The sequence below is a fragment of the Bubalus kerabau genome, chromosome 11, assembly GCF_029407905.1.
Source record: "Bubalus kerabau isolate K-KA32 ecotype Philippines breed swamp buffalo chromosome 11, PCC_UOA_SB_1v2, whole genome shotgun sequence".
NCBI classification, from domain to species: domain Eukaryota; kingdom Metazoa; phylum Chordata; class Mammalia; order Artiodactyla; family Bovidae; genus Bubalus; species Bubalus kerabau.
In genome coordinates, this window is record NC_073634.1 from 40,006,918 (window position 1) to 40,029,939 (window position 23,022).

The window sequence follows — 23,022 nt, forward strand, 5'->3', positions numbered from 1 at the left end:
GAAGGAGGCATTGTGCCCCAGCATTAGAATGTTCCTTGGTGACGCTGCCCATGCCTCGCGCCGTTTTCTTTCACCATTGTTTTTGAGCATCTGCGGGGGCTGAAGTGCTGGTGCTGAGGGTATAAAGGTTAGCAGGACAGGCAGGACCCCAGCTCTCATGGATCTTAGTGTGTGTACCTTGTTCATCATTTCCTGTAGCGCTGCCTTGCATTGTGGTTTTACATTTTTCTGTCATTTGATCATTATTCCAGAAAATTGAGATATGCGTTTTCACTTGATAAGATTTGCAGAGGATTTTGGCAATGGGCTGTTCTAGAAGTAAAAGTCAGCTTCCAAATAGCACGTTATTTCTCCTCTGTTGTGCAGGCACTCATACCTGATACCATTTCCCAAAGAATAAGGCTGTGAAATGCCAAGCTCACTCAAAGTCAGGATTGGCGTTTTGACAGCAGTACCATTAGACTGACATCCTAACGTAATTTAAAACTATCTGGAAGTAAAAGTAAGACCAAAGTGGTTATTTATAGTGGCTCAGAAACTCCACGTTGGCTATAAGACCGTGATGTTAGGTCTGCATTGAGGTAATGATTTCAATTGTAATTGCCTTTCTATGTTAATAGAACAAAACCAAGGATAACTGTAAAGTATATGAGGAAGCCTGTATTTTAATAGGAATTATTTTTAAATGTTTTCAATTGGTTCACATTAGGTGATTTTCAGGCTTATAGGTAGATACAGGAAAAGCTGACCTTACTTTTGCAAGTCTTTTTTTGAAATAAAGCTAGTGTTAAAAAATTTTAGACCTTACAAATTTGTATTTAGAATCTAGATGGTATCATATATAGGTAGAGAAAAGAAATAAGGTACTTTGTTTAAAATTTTAATGTATGAATAGTACATGGGGATAAATTTCTATGCAGTATATAATAATTTTTATTTTGTTTAAAGACACTCAATAAATCTGTTTATAATTTCACTGTTCATTGTAAAGTTTATAAAATGGGAGATGCCTTGTTATTCCCCCTACATTGTAATTTTCCTTAGAGAATAATATTCTTGGCCATACTGTATAGTAATGATAAGTTTTTAAGCCACCTTGATGTGATATTTTAAACAGATTGTTATAAAATGAATTATGGTCAATGTATCTTCTGATAGTGAATCTTTTAAAATATGTAATTTTCTTTATAGTAAGGGTTAATTTTGCTCCTCCAAGTAGTAGAACCTATTTTAATTTGCCCATATTAGAAAATAAAATTTATCACTAGAACTTTATTCATAAAATTAGAACTGGCCTTCCAGTGACATCTATCATCTGGATAGTAAAGAAGTTACTTCTGAATGTTGGGAATGAAAGGGTCTTAGTTTGTATGGGCTGCTGTTACAACATATTATAGTCTGGGTGGTATATAAACAACATTTATTTCTCGTAGCTCTGCAGGCTGGAAAGTCCACGATCAAAGTGCTGGCACATTTGGTGTCTGGTGAGGGCCTGCTTCCTGGTCCGTGTCTTCCTGGTCCGTGTCTCCTGCTGTGTCTTCACATGATGGAAGGAATGCGTACACTCTGGGGTTTCTAATTCCATTAGGTGACCTAATCACCTCCCAAGGCCCAGCTCCAAATGCCATCACATTGGGTGTTAGGATTTAACATGTGAATTTTGGTGGGAGGAAGCACAAACATTCAGTCTGTAGCAGAAGGTTTGTTGTGAGTGCTTTAGGCTTTGAGTGTTGTAGACAGAAGATGGCTAAACCATCACTGCTTCCCTGAATTACTTATGTTAGTGTGAGGCAGGAGTCACTACTGTGAGTTTTTACATCAGAGATGTGATGAATGGGACCCATGGTATATGAAATTCCAATTCTTTAGTACAAAGTAATGTGCTCTTATGTTCTTGTCTTCTAAGCCCTGCCTTCAAGTCTTAATTTGCTTAAAGGTAATACACACGTTTTCTTTAGCCTGGACAGTGGTTTCTTAACCTGTTTTTCATATTCCTTTCATATCTTTTCACGGATATACCATATCTGTACTTACATGAAAGAAACTTTTTTTCCCCAACCCCCAAGTGAATTTTCATTCTTTGGGAAATATTGTCCCCATTTGGGAATATGTGAGCTAGGACACCTGGCTACGTGGGTTGCCTGCCTTACATGGTAATTAGGCTTTGAAGGAGGCTAATCTATTTTCTTATTTATTAAAGAACTTTGGGTCCATTAGATAGTTTTCTGATATGGATCACTATTAAAGGGTTGTTCCTCAAAACACAAGCTACTTATTCATTCATATAGTCATAAATACTTGGTTCAAACCCTCCTGGCTTCCTCAGTTCCTTGCTCCACCACCACTGGCAGAGCAATTAATAAATAATTAAATTAATAAATATTAATTTATTTAATTAATAAATTTATTAATCTATAAAATAAGGCAATAATGGTATCTAGCTCTGAAGGTTACTGGAGATGACTAATGAAAAAGCAAATAAAGCACCATGCTCAGCATAAAGTAAGCCAGCAAAAAAATTAAGTTGTTTTTAATAGTACTAGAGTTCTCATTCGGAGAAGGCAGTGGCAACCCACTCCAGTACTCTTGCCTGGAAAATCCCATGGATGGAGGAGCCTGGTGAGCTGCAGTCCATGGGGTCTCGAAGATCGGACACGACTGAGCGACTTTACTTTCACTTTTCACTTCATGCTTTGGAGAAGGAAATGGCAACCCACTCCAGTGTTCTTGCCTGGAGAATCCCAGGCACGGGGGAGCCTGGTGGGCTGCCGTCTATGGGGTCGCACAGAGTCGGACAGGACTGAAGCAACTTAGCAGAGAGAGAGAGAGCAGAGAGAGAGTTCTCATTGATTGCCAGCCTCATCAGCTCTCTGCATTTTAAAGATTAGATGATTCTAGTGGCTCTAGATTCAGTGGTGATAAAAAATTACAGATGTTGGGTTCATGGCTGTATGATTTGATCCTATTGTTTTAAGTCTTCAGGCCCCAGTTTCCACATTTTGTTAATTAAGATAGAAAGCAAAATAATTTGGTTGAAACTTCAAATATAGCAGTAATCCTAATAAATATACATGGGTTATATTTGCCCACTAAATGACAGACTCTTGGATTAGAATAAAAAATAAGAGACATACCTAAAACAAAATGACTTTAAAGAGCAGAATGAGGGTGGGGAGGGACAGGCAAATATTACTATCAATAAAAGTAGTTTTACTGTTTCTGTAACTTGCATTTCAAATGCAGTGTTGACTTTGAAACAAATCCAGAAAAGATGGTTATAAAGAACATACTATGTTTGTAATGATTATATAAATATTAAAATTTACTTTGCTTTCTATGGTTCAAAAAAAAAAGTAGAATTAATATATGCATGGGGATAAAGTCAGAATATTTCATAATGTTGACAACCCACCAAGAAGATAATTATGATTTTGCATGTATCCAGGGAGCTACAGGGAAAGCGTGTTAATCCACAATCATAGTGGTAGATTTTTAACACACTCTGTCACTCATAAGTAAAGCAGACAGATGTTAAGATGACTATAGAGTATTTGAAGACCACCTTTGTTAGTGAGATTTAAGTTTAAACAGGTCTTTGAGCACCCTTCCCTCTCAAAATGGTCTGAGTCAATGAATTTTGGCTGCTTTATGCAGCTGTATCATACTCTTTGTACAGTAGATGTGTTCCCATAAAAAGTTTCAAATAAACTAGATAATCGCAAAAGTGAATGGTAAACGTTTCTGAAGGACTTTGTGTGCCTTTTGTTATGTTGTCAGCTATCACGCTGGGACTTTTCCTGGGCGTCCTGGTGTTGGTGAGCAGAGAGCATTGTTTAGGATGGACTTCTGGGCCTTTTTGTGGAACTGGCTCCATGAACCTGAGCAATGCTTGGTTAGCCAGATTTATTCATCACAGTGATTCCAGGTGTGGCTTCTTGCAGAGACTCCTCCCTCTTGGCTGACACGTGCTGTGCTGCAGAAAGCTTCAGGGGCAAACTGTGAACAGGGTGTGACTCTCTTGCTTTCTGGCCACTGAAGAGTCGAGAGGGTTAAGGCAGAACTCTCTCAGAGGTCCCTTTCTGGAACCTTTCAAATGTAGTTTGGTCCCTCCAGAGTCCCAGAGCAAGATCTTTTTGTTTTTTTAAGATGAGACCACCAGCAGTCCAATGTATCCTTTTTCAAGTTTTTTTTGTGAGCGACGTGAGGGGGTTTTTTTAAGTGTCTGAAGAACATTTGGATTTGTGAGTCCTGTTGAAGTAATGGTTAGCATATGGTTTTCCTCCTCAAAAAGGGTTGGCAAATGTTAAGTCACCTTCTTATTTAGTTTATTTAAGTCTTTAATTAATATTGGGTACTAATGAAGTATGTTTGTGCATGTATGTAGTGCCAATGGAAATTCCATTTATTCTCTCTTTGTTGCTTTGCTGTTTGATATCTGAGTAGTTGGGACAAAAAATAAATTACTTTCATGGACAAAAACTAAATTAAAAAGGGAAACAAATTTTAATATGTGTGTAGAGAAGCACTTTATTAAATGTATGTGCATTTTCATTAACTGCCTAGTCTAAAAGCGTGACTGCCTTGAAAGCAGAGAGCCCAGCAGATCTGTGTAGCTCAGGAGAGTGTGTGTTCTGGGCTTTATATGACTGATGGAGACGGTACCAGTGTGGCAGCTTGCATTGCCGTTGCTTCTGTGGCCTCACCTTCCCATCCTCCATCCAGTCTCCCCACTCACCCAGCCAGTCCATAAATAATTGGCCAGTATTTAATGCTTCTAGGTACCTTGCTGGGAGTTGAGAAATATAAGGACATTGTGATGGAGACTTGAACTTAAGAGTCTATGTCCTGCTGATGGTTAGTAAGTAGATATTTTGAAATTATGAAACAGTCTTATAGTGATAGGGTAGAGGTGTATGAGAAGCCTAGGAGGGAGGACATAGGTGGGCTGCCTAACTCAGACCGGGTGGTGGTAGTGGAGGAAGCACCAGGTGTGGCTTCTGGGATAAGGTAACACCTCAGCTAGCATTTGTGGAAAGAGCAAAGAGTTGTTCTAGGCTGTAGTTTGGAGGTGAGACCAGAGTATGCCTTTTCCTTCATGAGTTGTAAGACTTGAGGAGACGACTACTGAAACCAGGCTGGAGAGCTGGGCTGGCCCCTCACAGACATTCTCATTTCTCGTCACAGGGTTCTGGGCATTATTCGGAAGGCATATGGATTTTTTACTCTGAAGGTTGGGGGCATTTGGTGGATTTTAGTTGTGGGAATCAAGTGATTAGAATTACATATTAGAAAGGTCCCTCTGGCGGCAGTGTAAGGGGAGTGGGTTAGGGGTTGAAATCAGAGGTGAGGCTCTGGAATGAGAAGCTATTGCTTGAGCCAATTTGAGATTTTTCAGGAGGTGCAGTGAACCAGGGGGCCTGCATATGGGAGGAGAGAAAAGTGAAGGATGACCACGAGGTTTCTAGCTGAGGTCAGTTAGGAAAATGAGGTGTCGTTCAGTGAGGGAGTGAGGCAGCGGTAAATGGGGTTTGGAGGAAAGAATGAGTTTAGTTGTAGACACTGGCTTGGTGATCCTTAGGAGACTCTGCCCTTAGCCATCCGGGTCGTGATTGTTGGCACAGAGTAGCAGATAACATCATTCCACAAAACAGAAGAGGGCGTTGGAAGGAAACCTGGAGATAAACCATAAAGAACAAAACCCTGTGCGTTGATCTAATACCCATGTGACAGGGAAAATAGATTTGGTACCTTGGAAAATAAACAGATCATGTTTTCCCTCTAGACTTTGCCAGGTGTTGACTTTCAAAGAAGAGGAGAACTAATAACTCAACTCCCAAAGCTGGGAGTGGTGAAGCTCCAATTTCTTTTCTGTTGTTTGTGACCTTGTGGCCACACAGGCCAAAGCCGGCGGCACCTCTTTGCCTGGTAGGGCTACAATAATAGTTTCCTCATCTATTTCTGTCTTTGCCAGCTTGAAGGAATAAAGTTGTCTTCTTCATGAAGTAGAAAATGATAAAGCTTTGTGGAATGTCTGTATTTTTGGAAAATTCTAGTTCATAGGAATTAGAGAAGGACAGAGGATTAGAGCAGACTAATTTGTGGAAGGGGCTTGTCTTTTTAACTTATTCCTTACTTAAACACACACACACACTCTCACGTGGTAAGAAAAGAGTAGAGATGCCCTTCTAATTATCTTCCCAATATGTAGCCACAGAAGACATGGGTTTTATTCATATCACATCTAGGGTATCAGTGATTTTTATTCACTCAAGGATTATTTAATGGATTCCTGCTGTGGTGATCAAGTCGGAATTCAGGCCCTCACTGAGCCAGGGAGGCAGTAAGAATCCCTCTCAGCAGTGGAGGTGGTTTTATCTCACGCCAGCCTTAAACAGTCCTCTCCAGCTTTTCTGATGGCAGACCAACCACCAGGCAGGGTTCCAAGATGGGCAGCCCACCTCTCTTCTCTCCTCCTAATCTTCCCACAGCCATTGAAGTACAGATTGCTTCACTGGCCCTTGGGACACATGACTGATAGCACCTTGGGAAAATCTAGCCCTTCATAGATAACCTCCTGGGGACACCTGTATGTGTGCTGTAAGTTGGCCCCGCAGCTGACACCATTGTCCTTGTTGAAGTGGGTTATACGATAGTGATGTGTGTTGCTTGCTGGACTTTCTGGAATCCCTGTGTCAAGGACATGCGCTCGTCCATGCTCTTGCCTTGTCTCTGAAGTTCCTTCACCGTCAGGTTCCTGCGCCGTTGCTCTTGAATACCTAGAGGCACCTTTTCACTACGGCCCTGATGGGGAGGTGGGATTTTCAGCTTTGACATACCCCTGAAGTTTTTTTAAAAATTCTGTCATCATGAACACACTATAGTTTGGCGCGGGTATTGTCTTTGGACAGAGAACATTGAGGAAAAAAATGCCCCTGGTATCCAAGTTCTTAGGAGCTCAAGTGAAACAACCAAAAATAATATAATCATATTTCTTTTGTTTATAGACCCATAGGAACTCTTGTTTCCCAGTCCCCTCTTGAGGTTTGGAGGAGCAATGGCATTATTAAAGAACACCATTAAAGAAGAAAACTTAGAGGGACCTCCCTGACGGTCCAGTGATTAAGACTTAGCCTTTTAATGCACGGAGTGCAGTTTGATCCCTGGTTGAGGAGCTAAGATCCCACATGCCTTGTGGCCAAAAAACCAAAACATAAAACAGAAGTAGAATTGTCATAAATTCAATAAAGACTTTTAAAATTGTCCACGTCAAAAAAAAAAAAAAAAAAACTGGAAGAAAATGTAGAAAACCTGTGCTTATATTCTTAAAATTACTTATTTTAAACTTGCGTCAAGGACCCAATACTTGCTTGTTGAGGAATTTGTGGATAAGTCAGTGGTTGGAAGATTTATGGGTTGTAGTTGGTCTTACTGTACAGTCAGAGGTTGGCGGGGGTCGGGGTGGCGGGTGGTGGAGCCCAGGTTGGTCACTGCCTTGGAGTGGTGTGGGTTGTTCTCATCGGTCAGCAGGTGGCACCAAATAGCCAAAACAAATCTGGAAAGAGGTACGTGGTAGTCAGATTTCACCTTGGGTTGGCTTAAACATTTTGGAATTAATAGTACTTTCACACTTTTCCCCTTAGAGATCCCATCCTCCAAGGCTAAATTTTGTAGAAATCTTTGGTTTTAATGGAGTCCTAAAAATTAACATCTCCAAGGTTAAATGGTACATAACAATATTGATTTTCTTTTTGAAGGGATTATGACTGTGGATGTTGAAAGCAACTGTAAGATTCTTCTATAGATACACTCACTGGCTTAGGTGTCTGAATTTTACTGTTTTTATGAAATCTTCTAAATACATTGCTAATGGAGGTGTTAAAATTAATCTACTGATAAATGTATGTTGTTGACATGATAATGTCTGCCTCGATGGGAATCTGGGAGTGTACTCCCATCCAAGAAGTTTCTGTTTGAGCAGAGGTGGCTGACTCTGTGAGTTACAGCTGCATGGCTCAGTTGTGAGGTGGACACGGTACCTCTCACTTAGGAACATGGAGGATGTGCTGGTGATGTTCTTCAACAGCTTGTGAGAAAACAGCTAGTGGTGAGAGGGGGTGTCTGTGCTTTTGCCACCAATTGTTACACTGCTTGAGGTGCAGTTCAGTTTATTGTCCACAGAAACCTGGTTGCATGGGCCACGTGTGCTTCTGTGCTACAGCTTGAGAAAAGCTACGTTTTGAAGAACAGTAATTCTGCGTTTGTGGCTTTGTTTGTTTTCTTTGTTCTGTGCCACATGTGGGAAAAAATCAGCTCAAGTGGTCCCTTTGTGATTGCCAGGTGGTGTCTGGTTTGATTAGAGCTCCAGCGATTGGGTCTGCTAACTCTGGTCTCTGTGCGCATTCTTGGTGCACACTGAATGAGGTTTTCATGAAATGAGCATCCAGGTACAAAATCTTATCATTTTTGAATCTTAAGATGGGGCAGGTGGGGCAGGATAGTGGGGGAGATGACAAACATCTTTTTCCTTGGGACATTTTCCCACAACTAAGTGGAGGAGGGTAGGCATCTTTTTTCCTCTTCCCTTTTTTAATTTACTCGGATCATTATGTATATAAAACATGCAAGAATTTTGACTACACTGATACAACTTAAGCACATATCCTTGCCTCCTAGAATCTGTTTTTCACACAGCACCAGGATTGACCTTTTAAAGACATTCGTCCAGTGACGTCAGTTTTTAGGTTAAAAGCCTGCTGTGTCTTCCATCACACTTAACCGCCCTTCGTGTCTGGCCCCACCTGCTGTTGTATCCTCATCTCCTTGTCTCTCACTCTGCCCACCTGACTCTGGCCGCACCGAGCTCTTCATTCCTCCAACGAGCTGTGCTGGTCTTACCGTAGGGCCGTTACACGTGCGGTTTCCTTTGCTGAGAACGTTATTCTTCTTGATCTGAGTGTGAAAGATCATTGAGGTCTCAGTTTACATACTGACTCAGGCCTTCCCTGACCCACCACCAGCTCTAAAATAGCCATTCATCCATTCTTCTCTGTTTTATTTTTAAATTAAGATATAACCGACATATAAGTTTAAGCTTGTAAGTTTAAAACGGTGTAAGATATGTTGTTTTGATATGTTTATATAATATAGTATGATTACCACCGTAGCATTGGCTAAGACCTCTATCACTTCGCATAATTATCATTTCCTTTTTGTGGTAAGAATGATTAAGTCTGGCCTCTGAGCAGCTTTGAAGTTTCTAACACAGCATTATTGATGTTATCCTCTGTCACATCGTTCTAGCTTCATTTTATTTTCTTTCAGCTGTCTTGCCTTTTCTTGTGTGCTGTTTGTCCAGCTCGCCCTACTAGGGCATAAGCTTCACTAGTGCTGGGTCCTTACCTTGTTTACTGTTATCCCCGGCATCAGGAACAGTGCTGAGCATGTACTGGGTCCTCAGTACATTTTGGTTCCATGAATGAATAATAGCTATATTGAAGGGAGAAGCTATATATTTACAGCTAAATATGTTTCACCTAACTCTCTTGAGGGCCCTGTGATACAGCAAAGATGTCAGTGGGCCAAACATTGAGACCAAAGTTCTGAGAATTCCCATTTATCCCTGTAAAACACTGTGGCCATGGTTGGGCCCCTGAGGCGGGGGTATTGGGGTTGGTAGTAGAATTTGAAATAACACAGTCATATACATAATTTCAGTCATTATTTAGTCACTTTTTTGATGCCTGTTAAACACCACCAGTACTGTCACTCAGTTCAGTTCAGTTCAGTGGCTCAGTCGTGTCCGACTTTTCGCAACCCCGTGAATCGCAGCACACCAGGCCTCCCTGTCCATCACCAACTCCTGGAGTTCACTGAGACTCAAACGTCCATCGAGTCAGTGATGCCATCCAGCCATCTCATCCTCTGTCGTCCCCTTCTCCTCCTGCCCCCAATCCCTCTCAGCATCAGAGTCTTTTCCAATGAGTCAACTCTTCACATGAGGTGGCCAAAGTACTGGAATTTCAGCTTTAGCATCATTCCTTCCAAAGAAATCCCAGGACTGATCTCCTTCAGAATGGACTGGTTGGATCTCCTTGCAGTCCAAGGGATTCTCAAGAGTCCTCTCCAACACCACAGTTCAAAAGCATCAATTCTTCGGTGCTCAGCCTTCTTCACAGTCCAACTCTCACATCCATACATGACCACTGGAAAAACCATAGCCTTGACTAGACAGACCTTTGTTGGCAAAGTAATGTCTCTGCTTTTCAATATGCTATCTAGGTTTACTATGTCATTTAATATTAGGCATCAGTTTTCTAACATGTAAATGAGATGGTTAGATAAAGTCATGTTAGTTCTCTCACATCACGTTGTATGAATTTCTAGGAGAAGCTAAAAGCTTATAGTTTATGATGACATACAATAGAAATAAATTTGTTCATTCAGGGACTTCCCTGGTGGTCCAGTGGCTAAGACTCCGTACTCCCAATGCAGGCGGCCTGGGTTCAATCCTTGGTTAGGGAACTAGATCCCACATGCTGCATCTAAGACCTGGCACAGCCAAGTAAGTAAATAAACATAAAAAAAATTTTTTTGTTCATTCAGAAGCCTGATGGAGGTGTTCATCCAGTTCCAATGAAATTCTAAAATTACAAAGTTTAAACATTAGAAAGAAGGAAGAACCCACCCTTTGTTGGGCATCTATCATCTCATTCAGTCTTCTCAACAATCTGTAGGGTATCTTCCCCCTTTAATGTTTGGGGGAACGGAGTCTCAGATGTTAAGTGCTGCGGCCAAGGTCACACACATGTTATGAGGCATTGCTGACGTTACAAACCAGCTCTGATGGACTCCCAAGACCTACTCTTGGCACATAGGACCTGTGTTACCTTCTGCTCACCTTTGCTCAGTAGGTTTGTAGGGACCAACGGCTTAGACATCTGACTAGGGTTTTCCTTTTCTTTCTCAGAGACCTGTAAGAAGGCGCTGATGTGGAGGAGCAGCTGAGACGGTCCAAGATGACGACCACAGTAGCCACAGACTACGACAACATTGAGATCCAGCAGCAGTACAGCGATGTCAACAACCGCTGGGACGTGGACGACTGGGACAATGAGAACAGCTCTGCACGGCTCTTTGAGCGGTCGCGCATCAAGGCTCTGGCAGGTAGGTCTCCCTCCCGCCCCATCATCGAGGCCTGGGATGCCTTACAGATCCCTTTGAAATCAGTCACTCTGTTGCCCTTGCACAATACACTAATATCTACTTGACCATGTCCTCCGAGAGCAAGCTGACCATTTTAGAAGATGGCCAGTCCCCTATTTGGAGAATTGTCGGTCTCAAGGCCAGAATGATTCAGAGCACAGGGTGTTTGTATAGCCATTCAGAAAAAGTTGCCCTGTGTTTGTCAGATTGTTTTATTTTTAGCACATCTTACGTTTCAGAATATTGAAGTGTACTGTACCTTAGACATAAAAATACAGTTGACCATGGAACGACGTGGGAGTTAGGGACACTGACCTGCTGCACATTCGAAAATCCACATTTAACTTTTGACTCCCCCAGACCTTAACTTCTAATAGCTCACTGTCAGAACTTACTACTAATAGCCCACTGTTGACCTGAAAGCTTATCAATAATATAAACAGTTGATGAATACATATTTTGTAAGTTAAATGTATTATATACTATATTGTTGCCATAAAGTAAGCTGAAGAAAAGAAGAAAATGTTAATAAGAAAATCATAAGGATTTACATTTACCGTGTATCTGTATATTTATTGAAAAAAATTGTGTAAGTGTACCTGCACAATTCAAACTCATGTTGTGTGAGGCAGGGGTCCCCAGCCTCTGGGCCATGGACTGGTACTTCCTGTCAGATCAGCAGCAGCTCTAGATTAGAAATAAAGTGCACAACAAATGTACTGCATTCAAATCATCCCCAAACCATCCCCTCTACTCCTGGTCCATGGAAAAATAGTCTTCCACGAAAGTGGTCCCTGGTGCCAACAAGGCTGGGGACTGCTGGTGTAAGGGTCAACAGAATACAGATAAACATGTTTACTTACGGACTGTGATACGTGAATTAACCAGATGTGTTACAGTACTTACTTTGAGTGGCTAAGGTTAGTTTGTATCACATGGCAGAAGTTTTTGATCTGAAGAGCAGTAGCTTAATCTGGTGAGGGCACATTTCATACAGGTAAGTCTGCCATTGATCAAGTTAACAGGCACGTGTCCCCTACGTTGTGATTTCTCACCCCCTTGTTGCTGTTCAGTTCTTAAAGCACACTTTTACCAGGGCCCTAGGTGAGCAGGGAGTGTTCTGTCCTGAGATGGCCCTGAAGATCAGGAAGGGGCTCAGTCACAGTGAAAAGTCAGCAGTACTGAATACATGTAAACCATGTGGAGTTTATTCAGAATCTTGCCTCTGTACTTTGAGATTTCAAATAAAATGATTTCTGAGTGAGAAAATCAGGTTTATGTATTTTTTCCTGATATCTTTAATTATGACCTATAAATTGAAGTCACAGCTTAAAACGGTAAGTTTACTGTTAATTGTGAAGATAGCTCACTTTTTTGTTACCTTTACAGCATAATGTGATTAAGAGGCATGTACTGCTTAGAGGCGGAACTTAATCCTGAATGGTTTAGATGACAAAGAGAAGTGACAGAGCAGTAGATAAATTCACCTTTAAGCTAGACTTGCTCCTGACCTTAAATGGTGTGACCAGGATCCATTTTCTGTCTCTCTGCATTTTGGCTTTGCTTGCTGGTGTAGACACCATTATCAGGTAGGCTTTTGGGTCCTGGAGTCCCAGGATGGCTGCCCTAGGTTCCGGATCTGTCTGAAAGGATATCCAGCAGAGAAGTGCACCTCTGATTGCCCAGTCTTGTGCTTCTCCGAGACCCTGGGACCAGCCTCACCAGCTTGACTGATTATGCTCGTTTCACATGCCTCTCTCAGAACCTTTGTCCACGGGAGTCATAAGAAGTTATGCTGGTTGACATCAGCTAATCAGGGTGCATCTTGGAGTGCAGGCAATGGGGAGTGGTAGGGTTGATGAGGGGTCAGTCCCACCCAGACAGCTAGGCTAAAAAGTGTGGAATATAATGGGAAAAGAGGAAGAGGGAAATGGATGTTGGGGATGAAGCCAACTGAATGCTGTGGGAAATTTTTCAGTTGCCCTTAGGAGAGTTTATTTCTTGAGCAGTGGTGACTTAAAGATCTTTCTTGAACTTACCTGACTTGAGGGTACAAATAAATGACTAACCAGATAGTCACTCTAGAATTGGAGTGTTATTTTCTAGCTTATTCACTAACATGGAACCTCATGGAAACCATGATCCTGTCCTGTGCTAGTGGATTGATTTGTACTTCAGTCTCTTACCTCATTTTCTTGAGTTTTCATTTGAGCCTTTAGTCCAGTGTGGTACTATAGTGACCAGTCATCTTTGATCACCAGTCAGTTGCTTTCTGGTTCCAGACTGCTGTGTACAGTTGACCCTTGAACAATGGGGATTTTTAACTGTGTAGAGAATTGGTGTCCCTCACCCCTGTGTTGTTCAAGGGTCAGCTGTAGTATTTTCCTTTTACTTGCTGATTGCAGAGCAGATCCTTGTTCTGTGTTACTATAGTTCCAGAGGAGGTCCCCATCTGTTCTAGGATTAATCAGCTGTCCTTACACTTTCTAAGATGTCTTTCCTTCTGTGTTATCCAGGTCCTTGAACAAATGGTAATGGTAGTAAGCATGCTTCCTGTGTGTCAGGCACTGTTCATGGCATATTTTAACAGTTAATCCCATAGCAGTTGTGGGGGAGGTTATTATTGCCTGCAGGGTGAGCCCATGAACTGATTGAACTGACAGGTGAGGAAACTGAGGCACAGGCAGATTAAGTAGCTTGCCAAGGTCACACTGCTGACAAGTGGCTGAAGGCAGACCAGCTCTGAAGTGTGTAGCCTACTATTTTTTTATATTCGATAAAATGCAAAATGATTCAGAGCTCATGGGTGAGAGGAATGATAATGGGTAATTCAGACGTGTTAGAAAGATCTTGAGAAGACTCAGGAATGCATCCTGTGGCTTGAAGAAGCCATGAGTAACTTTTATTGAAAAGAAAACATGCTGCCTCCAGGATATATAATGTGAAAAGAAAAAAGAAATTGCTTTTAGTGAATCCAGAAGACTCCAGGAAAACCATCTGTTTATTGAGGAAACTATCTTGCTTGTTTTCTGACTTCCCAGGTCTGTGTGACAGAACAATCTCTGAGCTCTCCAAAAAGCCTACCATGCTAATGGCAGGAATAACAGTCCAGCCCAGCAGTGTCTAGAACCGTGGTTCTGGAATTTGAGTGGGCTTCAGAATGTTGTGGAGATCTTGTCAAAGCACAGATTATGGGCCCACTCCCAGAGTTTCTGATCCAGTAAGTCCAGGATGGTACTTGATGATTGATTTACGTTCCTAGCAGTTTCCCACATGATGCTATCACGGCTGTCTGGGGAATCATGTGTTGAAACTGGTATAGAGGACTGATGGTCATCTGGTCTACTTTGTCAGGTGTCTGAGGCCATTTCATCTAGAAACAAAACAAATGAACAAATAAACCAGAAACAAACTCACAGAGATCAGATTAGTGATTACCATAGGGAAAGGGGGGTGAGAGTGGGTAATGGGGGTGGAGGGTGTCGACTGGTGAATGGATGGTAGCTGGAATTGTGCTGGCAATCACTTTGTAGTGTATATAGATGAGAATTCTATTGCTGTGAGCCTGAAGCTTACATGCTTTTTTAAAAAAAACCTTTTACTCTTTTAAAGAAATGTAAAAGGTAAACATTTTCTTTTTACAAGTGATGGGTGTTTATGGTTTAGGTTATATTTTGTAGAATCAACACAAATTAAGGCAGGTAGAAAAAGTAATCTTTTTAAAAGTGTAACATTTAGCCTGATAAAGTAATTAGAATTAATATCTTTATATCAACACTCATAAACAGTGAATTTTAAAAAATAGGAGGCTGTGTACCAAAATATTTCATGTTTCTTACTGAGTGATTTTTTTTTGTATCTGTATTTGAACTTTTTCCTGAAATAAATCTGAACAATTTGGTAATTAGGGAAAAAGGATAAAAACATCTTAACATCTAATATCACATCCCAAAGTTTTGATTAATGCCCCCCACCAATACGATGGCACAGATAAGTAGTAGGAGAAAGCCTGTGTACAAATGAACATTTCAAAAAATGTCAGAAATTAAAACCAAAATGACTTTGGGAGTTGTCACTCATCAGCATTTATGAGCTAAAATTTTTCAGGAGAGCCTTTCTGCAAAGCTGTGGGAATGACAAAAGAAATTGGCCTTGAGTTTATGTGGTTGTGGAGAATCAAGGAAGCTGAGAAAATGAAGTGAAAGCACCTAATTGTATCTTTTACATTACATGGATAGAGTAAATAACACTTATTTAGTAACTGTATGTATCAACTAGATTCCCTTTAAACGTAAGTTTTCATTGGGGTGACCAAGCATTTCTTGCTGAAATCCCTGCCCTCATTATAGGCCCCTTCAGGGTGGATCCTCCTCCAGGAGGTGATTGAGGTTCCCCCCAACCCCCACTTCCACCCCCAGGCCCTGCGGTTGTATGGGTCTTTTAATTTGTAATCTCCGGGAGAGCAGGAAATTTCTTAGGACACTAAATGAGCTCTCTAGTGCTAATTAAAATTAGTGGGGACGTTTCAAAAGTACATCCTAAAAAAGCTCTGCAGTTACAGATAAAAAACTTGGGCCGAGGTTTTCTCCAGAAGAAAAGACCTGGATTCTATACAATGAGAGTTAGAGCAGAACTTGCCTCTACTTTCTGCCCGTTGATTGCTAATTTCAAGCTATCATTAAGGTTACATACTTATATGATTTAGTATACTTAATTCGCAAATGGATAGACCTGCACAGATGGTGGAAACTTATTTTGAAACTGTAGAAGAGGAGATTTCCCTGGTGGTCCAGTGGCTGACTCTGAGCTCCCAGTGTAGGGAGCCTGGGTTCAATCCCTGGCCAGGAAACTAGATCCCACATGTGTGTGCTAAGTCACTTCAGTTGTGTCCAACTCTTTGCAACGCTATGGACCCTAGCCCGCCAGGCTTCTCTATCCAAAGGATTCTCCAGGCAGGAAGACTGGAGTAGGTTGCTATGCCCTCCTCCAGGGGATCTTCCCAATTCAAGGGCTGAACTCCTATGTCTCCTGCATTGGCAGGCAGATTTTTTTTTTTTTAACCACTAGCACCACCTAGGAAGCCCGGATCACATATATCATAACTAAAGATCCTGCATGCTGAAACAGACCTAATGCAGCCAGATAAATTAATTAAAAGCAAAAAAAAATCAAAAAGAAAAACAGTAACTCCTGTTTAAAAAAAAAGGTAAAAGATTTTTTTAATTTACCTTTTTTGAGAGAGAGGTCTTATTTTTTCTACCAGTAATAATGAGTTTTTTAATTAGATGGTTTAGATACTGGCTTCATATTTTTTAAGATCTCCTGTACTATAGTGGTTTTACATAGAATTCTGCTTCCCAGAATACGCCTGTTAATGTACAATCCATCTCCCCTGCCAGGATGAATACACAAACAAACAAATATATATAAAATATTTTACTTCCTTCTAGTGAAAGTATGGCGCCAGCTTGCTGTTGAATATGCAAAGAGATCTATAAAACATGGTCTGGAATGATCCAATTAGGAAGATAAAAGCCTGTTTATTTGTATGCCAGTGCCAAGAAAGTAGTGCAGGCAACTAGTGCTCTAGTAATTTAGAGGGAAAGATTGATTGCAAGAGGGAAAAAAACCAAAACCATGTTTAAGAGTCTGAGTCGAGTAATATAAAACCCATTGGAACTTGGAGAGAGACTGAGTCTTGAACCTTGGCGCAGCTGCTTCCGTTTCCACTGCAGCAAAAGAGGAGAGGCTGGGCTGCAGGGCTCTGAGAATGCCTTTCATGAAAATAGAAAGCACTTTCAGCCTTCCAAGATGGTACACCACCTTGAGCTTGGACTCATTCCTTGAAAATTAAGCTAGAGCTTTTCTTATTTGCGTGCTCACCACCCTGTTCAGATGGAACACTTTTATGCCCCAAGGGAAAGGCTTTTTGCATGATGGAGTCGGGGCTTCTCTGGTAGCTCAGTTGGTAAAGAATCTGCCTGCAGTGCAGGAGACATAGGTTTAATCCCTGGGTCAGGAAGATCCTTTGGAGAAGGAAATGACAACCCACTCCGATATTCTTGCCTGGAGAACCCCATGGACAGAGGAGCCTAGCAGGGTTGCAAGAGTCGGACAGGACTGAGTGACTAAATCACCAATCTCTGTTCTCATCTACTCTTGAGGCTGTTTGCCTAAATTATGCATTATTTGGGATTATTTCTGAGAGCAGCATGGTCCCTAGTGCCCAGTAAATACACCACCTATTGTTTGTGAAATCTGAATCTGGAAGAACATTTCATATCAAAGGGGTTTATACAAAGCTATTGAGAGAAAGTCTGTTTAGGTCATTACATGCAGTCCTGGATTATATCCTCAATTTATTTTCTGTATACATAAAGCTTCAGTAGTGTCCCAGCCGTAGGACTACAGGAATCTTTTCTTTCTCTTTTAGATACAGGTTCCTCAGATTTCCCTCCCATCTCTTTCTCCTTGCTGCTGTAGATGACCCCCTCCTGACTTTTGAAATCTGCTTGGATTCCTGCTCCTATTCCTTATAGTCTTCAAATTCTCTCTCATCTCAGCAGTGGCTGAAACTCCATAGTAGCTGAGATGAATGATCCTGTCTGGGAGCACCAGCCTCTCCTTTATCAAACCTCTTAACCACATACCATTCCTCTTCCTAACCCAGCCCCCATTCCTGCCCCTCAGTCACTTTCAAGTTTTATTCATTTGGCAGAGAACCTCTCTATCTTCATTCCCTTATCATCTCTTGCTGCATCCCCGGTGGCTCAGATGGTAAAGAATCTGCCTGCAATGCAGGAGACCTGGGTTCTATCCCTGGATCGGGAAGATCCCCTGGAGAAGGGAATGGCACCCCACTACAGTATTCTTGCCTGGAGAATGCCATGGATGGAGGAGCCTGGCGGGCGACAGCCTATAGGGTCGCAAAGAGTAGCACACAACTGAGTGACTAACACTTTTACCTTCACTACATCTTAGCCCTTTTCTTAACTTCTCACCCAACAAGAAAATTTTCCTTAAGTCAGTCTCTTATTTTTGAGGAACTCTGATCACCATTTTTAGGGGGAAATTCCTTATATTTTATGGTTGATTTATTATTTAACTTAGGGAATGTGACCTGTCTTTTGTTGGAGACTACCTAGGTAAGCAAAAGAGGAAAACATTATCATTTTTATCCAGTCTTCTGCTTTTCCTACTCTCTCTGCATATGTACACCCCCTACCCACAGCCATCTGTCTGTCTGTTAAGTATCAGCTTTATTGAGATATTACTTCAGTTGCTCAGTCATGTCCAACTCTTTGTGACCCCATGGCCTGCAGCACGCCAGGCCTCCTTGTCCATCACCGACTCCTGGAGCTTACTCAAACTCATGTCTGTCAAGTCTGTGATGCCATCCAACCATCTCATCTTCTGTTGTCCCCTTTTCCTCCCGCCTTCAATCTTTCCCAGCATCAGGGTCTTTTCCAGTGAGTCAGTTCTTCGCATCAGGTGGCCGAAGTATTGAAGTTTCAGCTTCAGCATCAGTCCTTCCAATGAATATTCAGGACTGATTTCCTTTAGGATTTACTGGTTGGATCTCCTTGCAGTCCAAGGAGGTATTACTTACATATTGTAAAATTTACCCCTGTAAAGTATACAATTCAGTGGTTTTTAATATACTCACAGTTATATTTAATAACACTAATCTCAGAACATTTCATCACCCCCAAAAGAAGTCACATACACATTAGCAGTCACTTCCCATTTTCATTCCTCCCCATCTCCAGGTAGCCACTAATCTAGTTTCTGACTATGGATTTGTCTACTCTGGACATTTCAACTAAATTGAATCCTACAATCTGTGGCTATTTGTGACCAATTTCTTTTACTTTAGCAAAATATTTTCAGGGTTCATCCTTGTGGTGGCATGTGTCAATACCTCATTTCTCCCTCTGTTCTCTTATGTAAGTAATGATGGTAGATGAGTGGGAAAGAACAGAAAAAATTCTGTAACAGTTGCCAACACCATAATACTGTGATTTTATTTGGCAGTTGCCTTGGAGCAGATGGCAGATCTCTCGTAGGCATCTGATACTGTGGAGTTAAATACTTCTTCATTTACTTGGATGTGGTCACCAGAAAAACCTACTGATGGGTGTTTGGTCATCTTGTATGGTCATCTTTGTTCCCTCTTTTGAATTCACTTATACCATTCAACTCTTTAGCCAGTTTTCCACCAAAGTGGACCCATGAGCAAATAAAGAAGAAAATATAAGAAAGTAAGAAGATAATATATCATTTATATGCAAGGCATTTATAAAGTCCTGTCCACTTTAAAAACACATCTCACAATGAGAACAAACTAAAAATATCACAAAGTCAATTCTACAATGAAATTCAGATAGCTACGGTTTTTTATTTAACTGCCATTTTCAGCAGTACCATTCAGTTTAGTATTCTAATTTGTGGAGAAAACTGATCTGGGGAGATGTTAGTTTCTTGAATTACAGTTTTGATGTCTGACACCAAGCTGATTTAAGAAGATGGCTTTGGTTATTAAATGGTGTATCTGTCATAAGTTTTTACATGATCACATTCAATATAGTAATCCAGTGGGAGGGTTCTGGGTACCATGGTAACAAGCATTTGGTTTATGCCTGCTGATGGGCTTCTCTGGAAAGAATTCTGCATTCAGAATTATTATGGCTTCGCCCTTTCTGGTTGTCAGAAACAGGGATTCACTTAAGTATCTGAATAAAAAAAGGTAGAGTGTGGTGAAGTAGGGGCACAGGTTACTGCAAAGCTTCCAGCTTGGGAGACTCAGAAATTCGTTAGTGACTGAGGCTGCGGTAGGGCTGGAGGTGATCTTCATCTTTCAGGTGGGGTGGGTGCCTCGCTGACGGGAGCCCTTTGCATAGTGCTGGTGTCTGCTCACCATATGTCAGCTCACACGTGGCTTTGGTGTGTTGTAGTTCCAACTCTACCTCCTGCCAGTCTTTTCTGTTTTGGTCTCATTGCTAAATGATTCAATACCTTGGCTTCTCTAGTCCACATCTCTGTGAGGTTGAGTATGGAGATGGGGCTCCAGTTGGCCCAGAGAATCTTTTTATACCAGGTCATGACCAACTGATTACTTACAAGTGACTACCTTTAGGAGCAGTATCCATAACATTGGTGAAGAGTAAGAAGCTATATGGATAAAACACACCCACCCCATCCATCCATGGCTTAGAGAGAATTCAGCTGGCAGTTGGAGGCTGTGGTTGGCATTTCTCATGCAGAATTGTGGTGTGGTGGGGGAAGGCACTTTATGTTGGGATTTTGGGGGAAAGATACTGGTGTATTTTGTGTGACCAAGGAAAGAGCCAAACAGCCGATCGAAAGAGAAGGCAAGGTGCAGATAGGCCCCAGAACAACAGAAAATAAGGGTTTCTATCCCTCAGTCTCTTGATTTTAGCTTCTATCTCTGCTCCTGCAGGTGGTCTTCCAGGTAGCAGGGAATGTGGCTGCCATGTGCCCCTGAGCTTTGCTGTCCACCTCTTGCCTCATTTTTCTAGTTTCAGTTGGCAACGTTGGTGGCTGTTTGATAAGGAGGCTGTAATTTACTAGACTTTGGTCAAGGGGTAACTCCTGAATGGGTGAACTGTGATGTGGGGGTGCAGAGGGATGTAAGAACATGGTAGCTTTCCCTGGAACCACATGGAGCTCTTCCTACAGAAGGGGGTGGGTGCTGGGCAGATGGCAGTGCGTAACAGTAGATGCTCATGGCCTGTTTTCGGATAGATTGATGTTCTTGATTCAGAAATAAAACTATTTTATAAAATGGCACAGTGACTTTCACCATTGACTAACTGCTTCTTTAAAACAAAGCAACCAGTAACCTTATAGCTTTCTTTTTGTTAGTCGCTTAGTCATGTCCGACTCTTTGCAACCCCATGGACTATAGACCACCAGGCTCCTGTGTGCATGGGATTTTCCAGGCAAGAATACTGCAGTGGGTAGCCATTCCCTTTGCCAGGGAATCTTCCTGACCCAGGGATCAAACCCAGGTCTCCTGCACTGCAGGTAGATTCCTTACTGTCTGAGCCATCAGGGAAGGTTCAGCAGCTTCCTTTAATACCTTTGAAAAAATATAGAGAAATGAACATTAGTGTGTCAGTCTTTAGAGTGTGCCTTATTAGAGTTAGCTGTTCAGTTTGTACCTAAATTAACTTGTGAATTTGCTTGGTGATTTAGTGACTTGGAAACAGTCTAGACCGTTGTTTCTTTTGGGGCCTCAATGACCAGAAGAGTGTGACAGGTGCCTGGTAATAGCATGTCACTCCAGATTTCTTAGCAGTATAGTGACGTGAGTACATTAGCATGTTCCTTACCAGTACGTTTTCTATTTTTGGGCAATAGGCTGTATAAGACAGTCAGTACATGGGACGGTTATATCAAGGTGTCACAGTTTCCCAAAACCTGAATCTTAGTCTCCATTTTCCGATTGATAAACATACCCATTTCCCACAATTCTGATTTCAGATTATCATTATTTAATTTTCAGGGGAAGTTTTGATCTCTTTTCTGTAGACCTGTGAATTTTCAGAACCCTAAGGTAGTGATGTATTACTGGGTGAGGCTGATAAAAATTTTGCCACACACGTTTAAATTTCTTCAGAGTCTGTTGATTTTTTGAGCATGTATGTGAAATGGCTTTATTAGCCACATGATTGTGTCTGTAGGCATCGTAAGAAACAGATGGCTGAAGTCAGGGAGATGCTGGGCCATTTGCCAGGTCCCCAGGCACTCCCTGCATCGCACATTACCATTTGGGTCACCTTCTTAAGTCTTCGGGAATCCCAAGCTCTCACCACTGCTCCAGCCTGAGTCTTATTAATTTTGTGTGTGTGCTCAAGGTGGATGTATGCGTGCTTTGTCTCTGTGGCTGATTGCTAAAAAGTCCTCAAAGACAGTAACGGTGCGTCACGTTGTTTCAACATTCTTTGTGTAAGTCAGAATGTGATCATGTGGCAATACTGCTATTTGTTGTGCTGAAGAACCAGTTCATGGTCAGAACTACTAAGTGTCACTTCATTGGGGAAAATTTCTCCCTAATTTCTGTAATACCCATTGAAAAATTAGTTCTATGTATTTAAGACTTCTAGCTTAAAATGTATTATAAAATATTAATATTGCGTTATATATCATACTTTGCAATACATGCACTGTAAAAAAAAAAAAGAAAATCCAAACTCTATGGAAGTAGACAGTGAATGTTCCCCTCCCCCAAGCCTGTCTCTATTCCTAAAGATAATTCCTTTTGAAAGCTTGATGTATGTCTTGATGACTGTTTTATACAATCTATTTCCTCAAAACAGATTCCATGTTGGAGAGGAACATGCTGATGTTGTGTTTAATGTCACCGTACTGGGAAAAAAATCTGGAATGGCACTTTCTTACAGGGCACCTGTCATACTATAAAAGTTTGAAATATTTTCTGTGTAAATTATTGTGAACAGTCGCAGGACCAGCTGATTGTTAGAATCGGGAGTTTAGTCTTCCCCCATCAAAGAGCATTGCCTTAGACTTCTGTCCTTGCAGGATCCAATCTCCCTACTGCATTGTTAATTGACAGTGAGGCTTCTGGGGGTTTGGGAAGTTGTTTGGAAGCTGGTATAGACCATTATTCAGTGGATCAGACATTCTTCCACGAAGCCGTCAGTGTGGCCCCTGCCTCTTTTTGTGCTGCACAGGTCTGCCCCTAGGTTTTTTGTCTGTTTGTTTATTTGTTTTTTGGCCAGAAGAGTTAAAGCTGAAGATTTCTTGTTTTGTCTGCTCCTCCTTCGGGTCACTGCA

The 23,022-nt window shown here is 41.5% G+C and overlaps 1 protein-coding gene across 3 annotated transcripts in view; it reads left to right on the forward strand.

The window, feature by feature from the left end:
* SPTBN1 (spectrin beta, non-erythrocytic 1) overlaps positions 1-23,022 on the forward strand; it is a 212,922-nt gene that overhangs the window by 55,481 nt on the left and 134,419 nt on the right. For all 3 annotated transcript variants that reach the window (XM_055540110.1, XM_055540109.1, XM_055540111.1), the window contains exon 2: positions 10,967-11,163. In XM_055540110.1, the coding sequence (XP_055396085.1) occupies positions 11,016-11,163 (148 nt within the window). In that variant the 5' untranslated portion in view covers positions 10,967-11,015. The remainder of the gene's footprint in view (positions 1-10,966; positions 11,164-23,022) is intronic.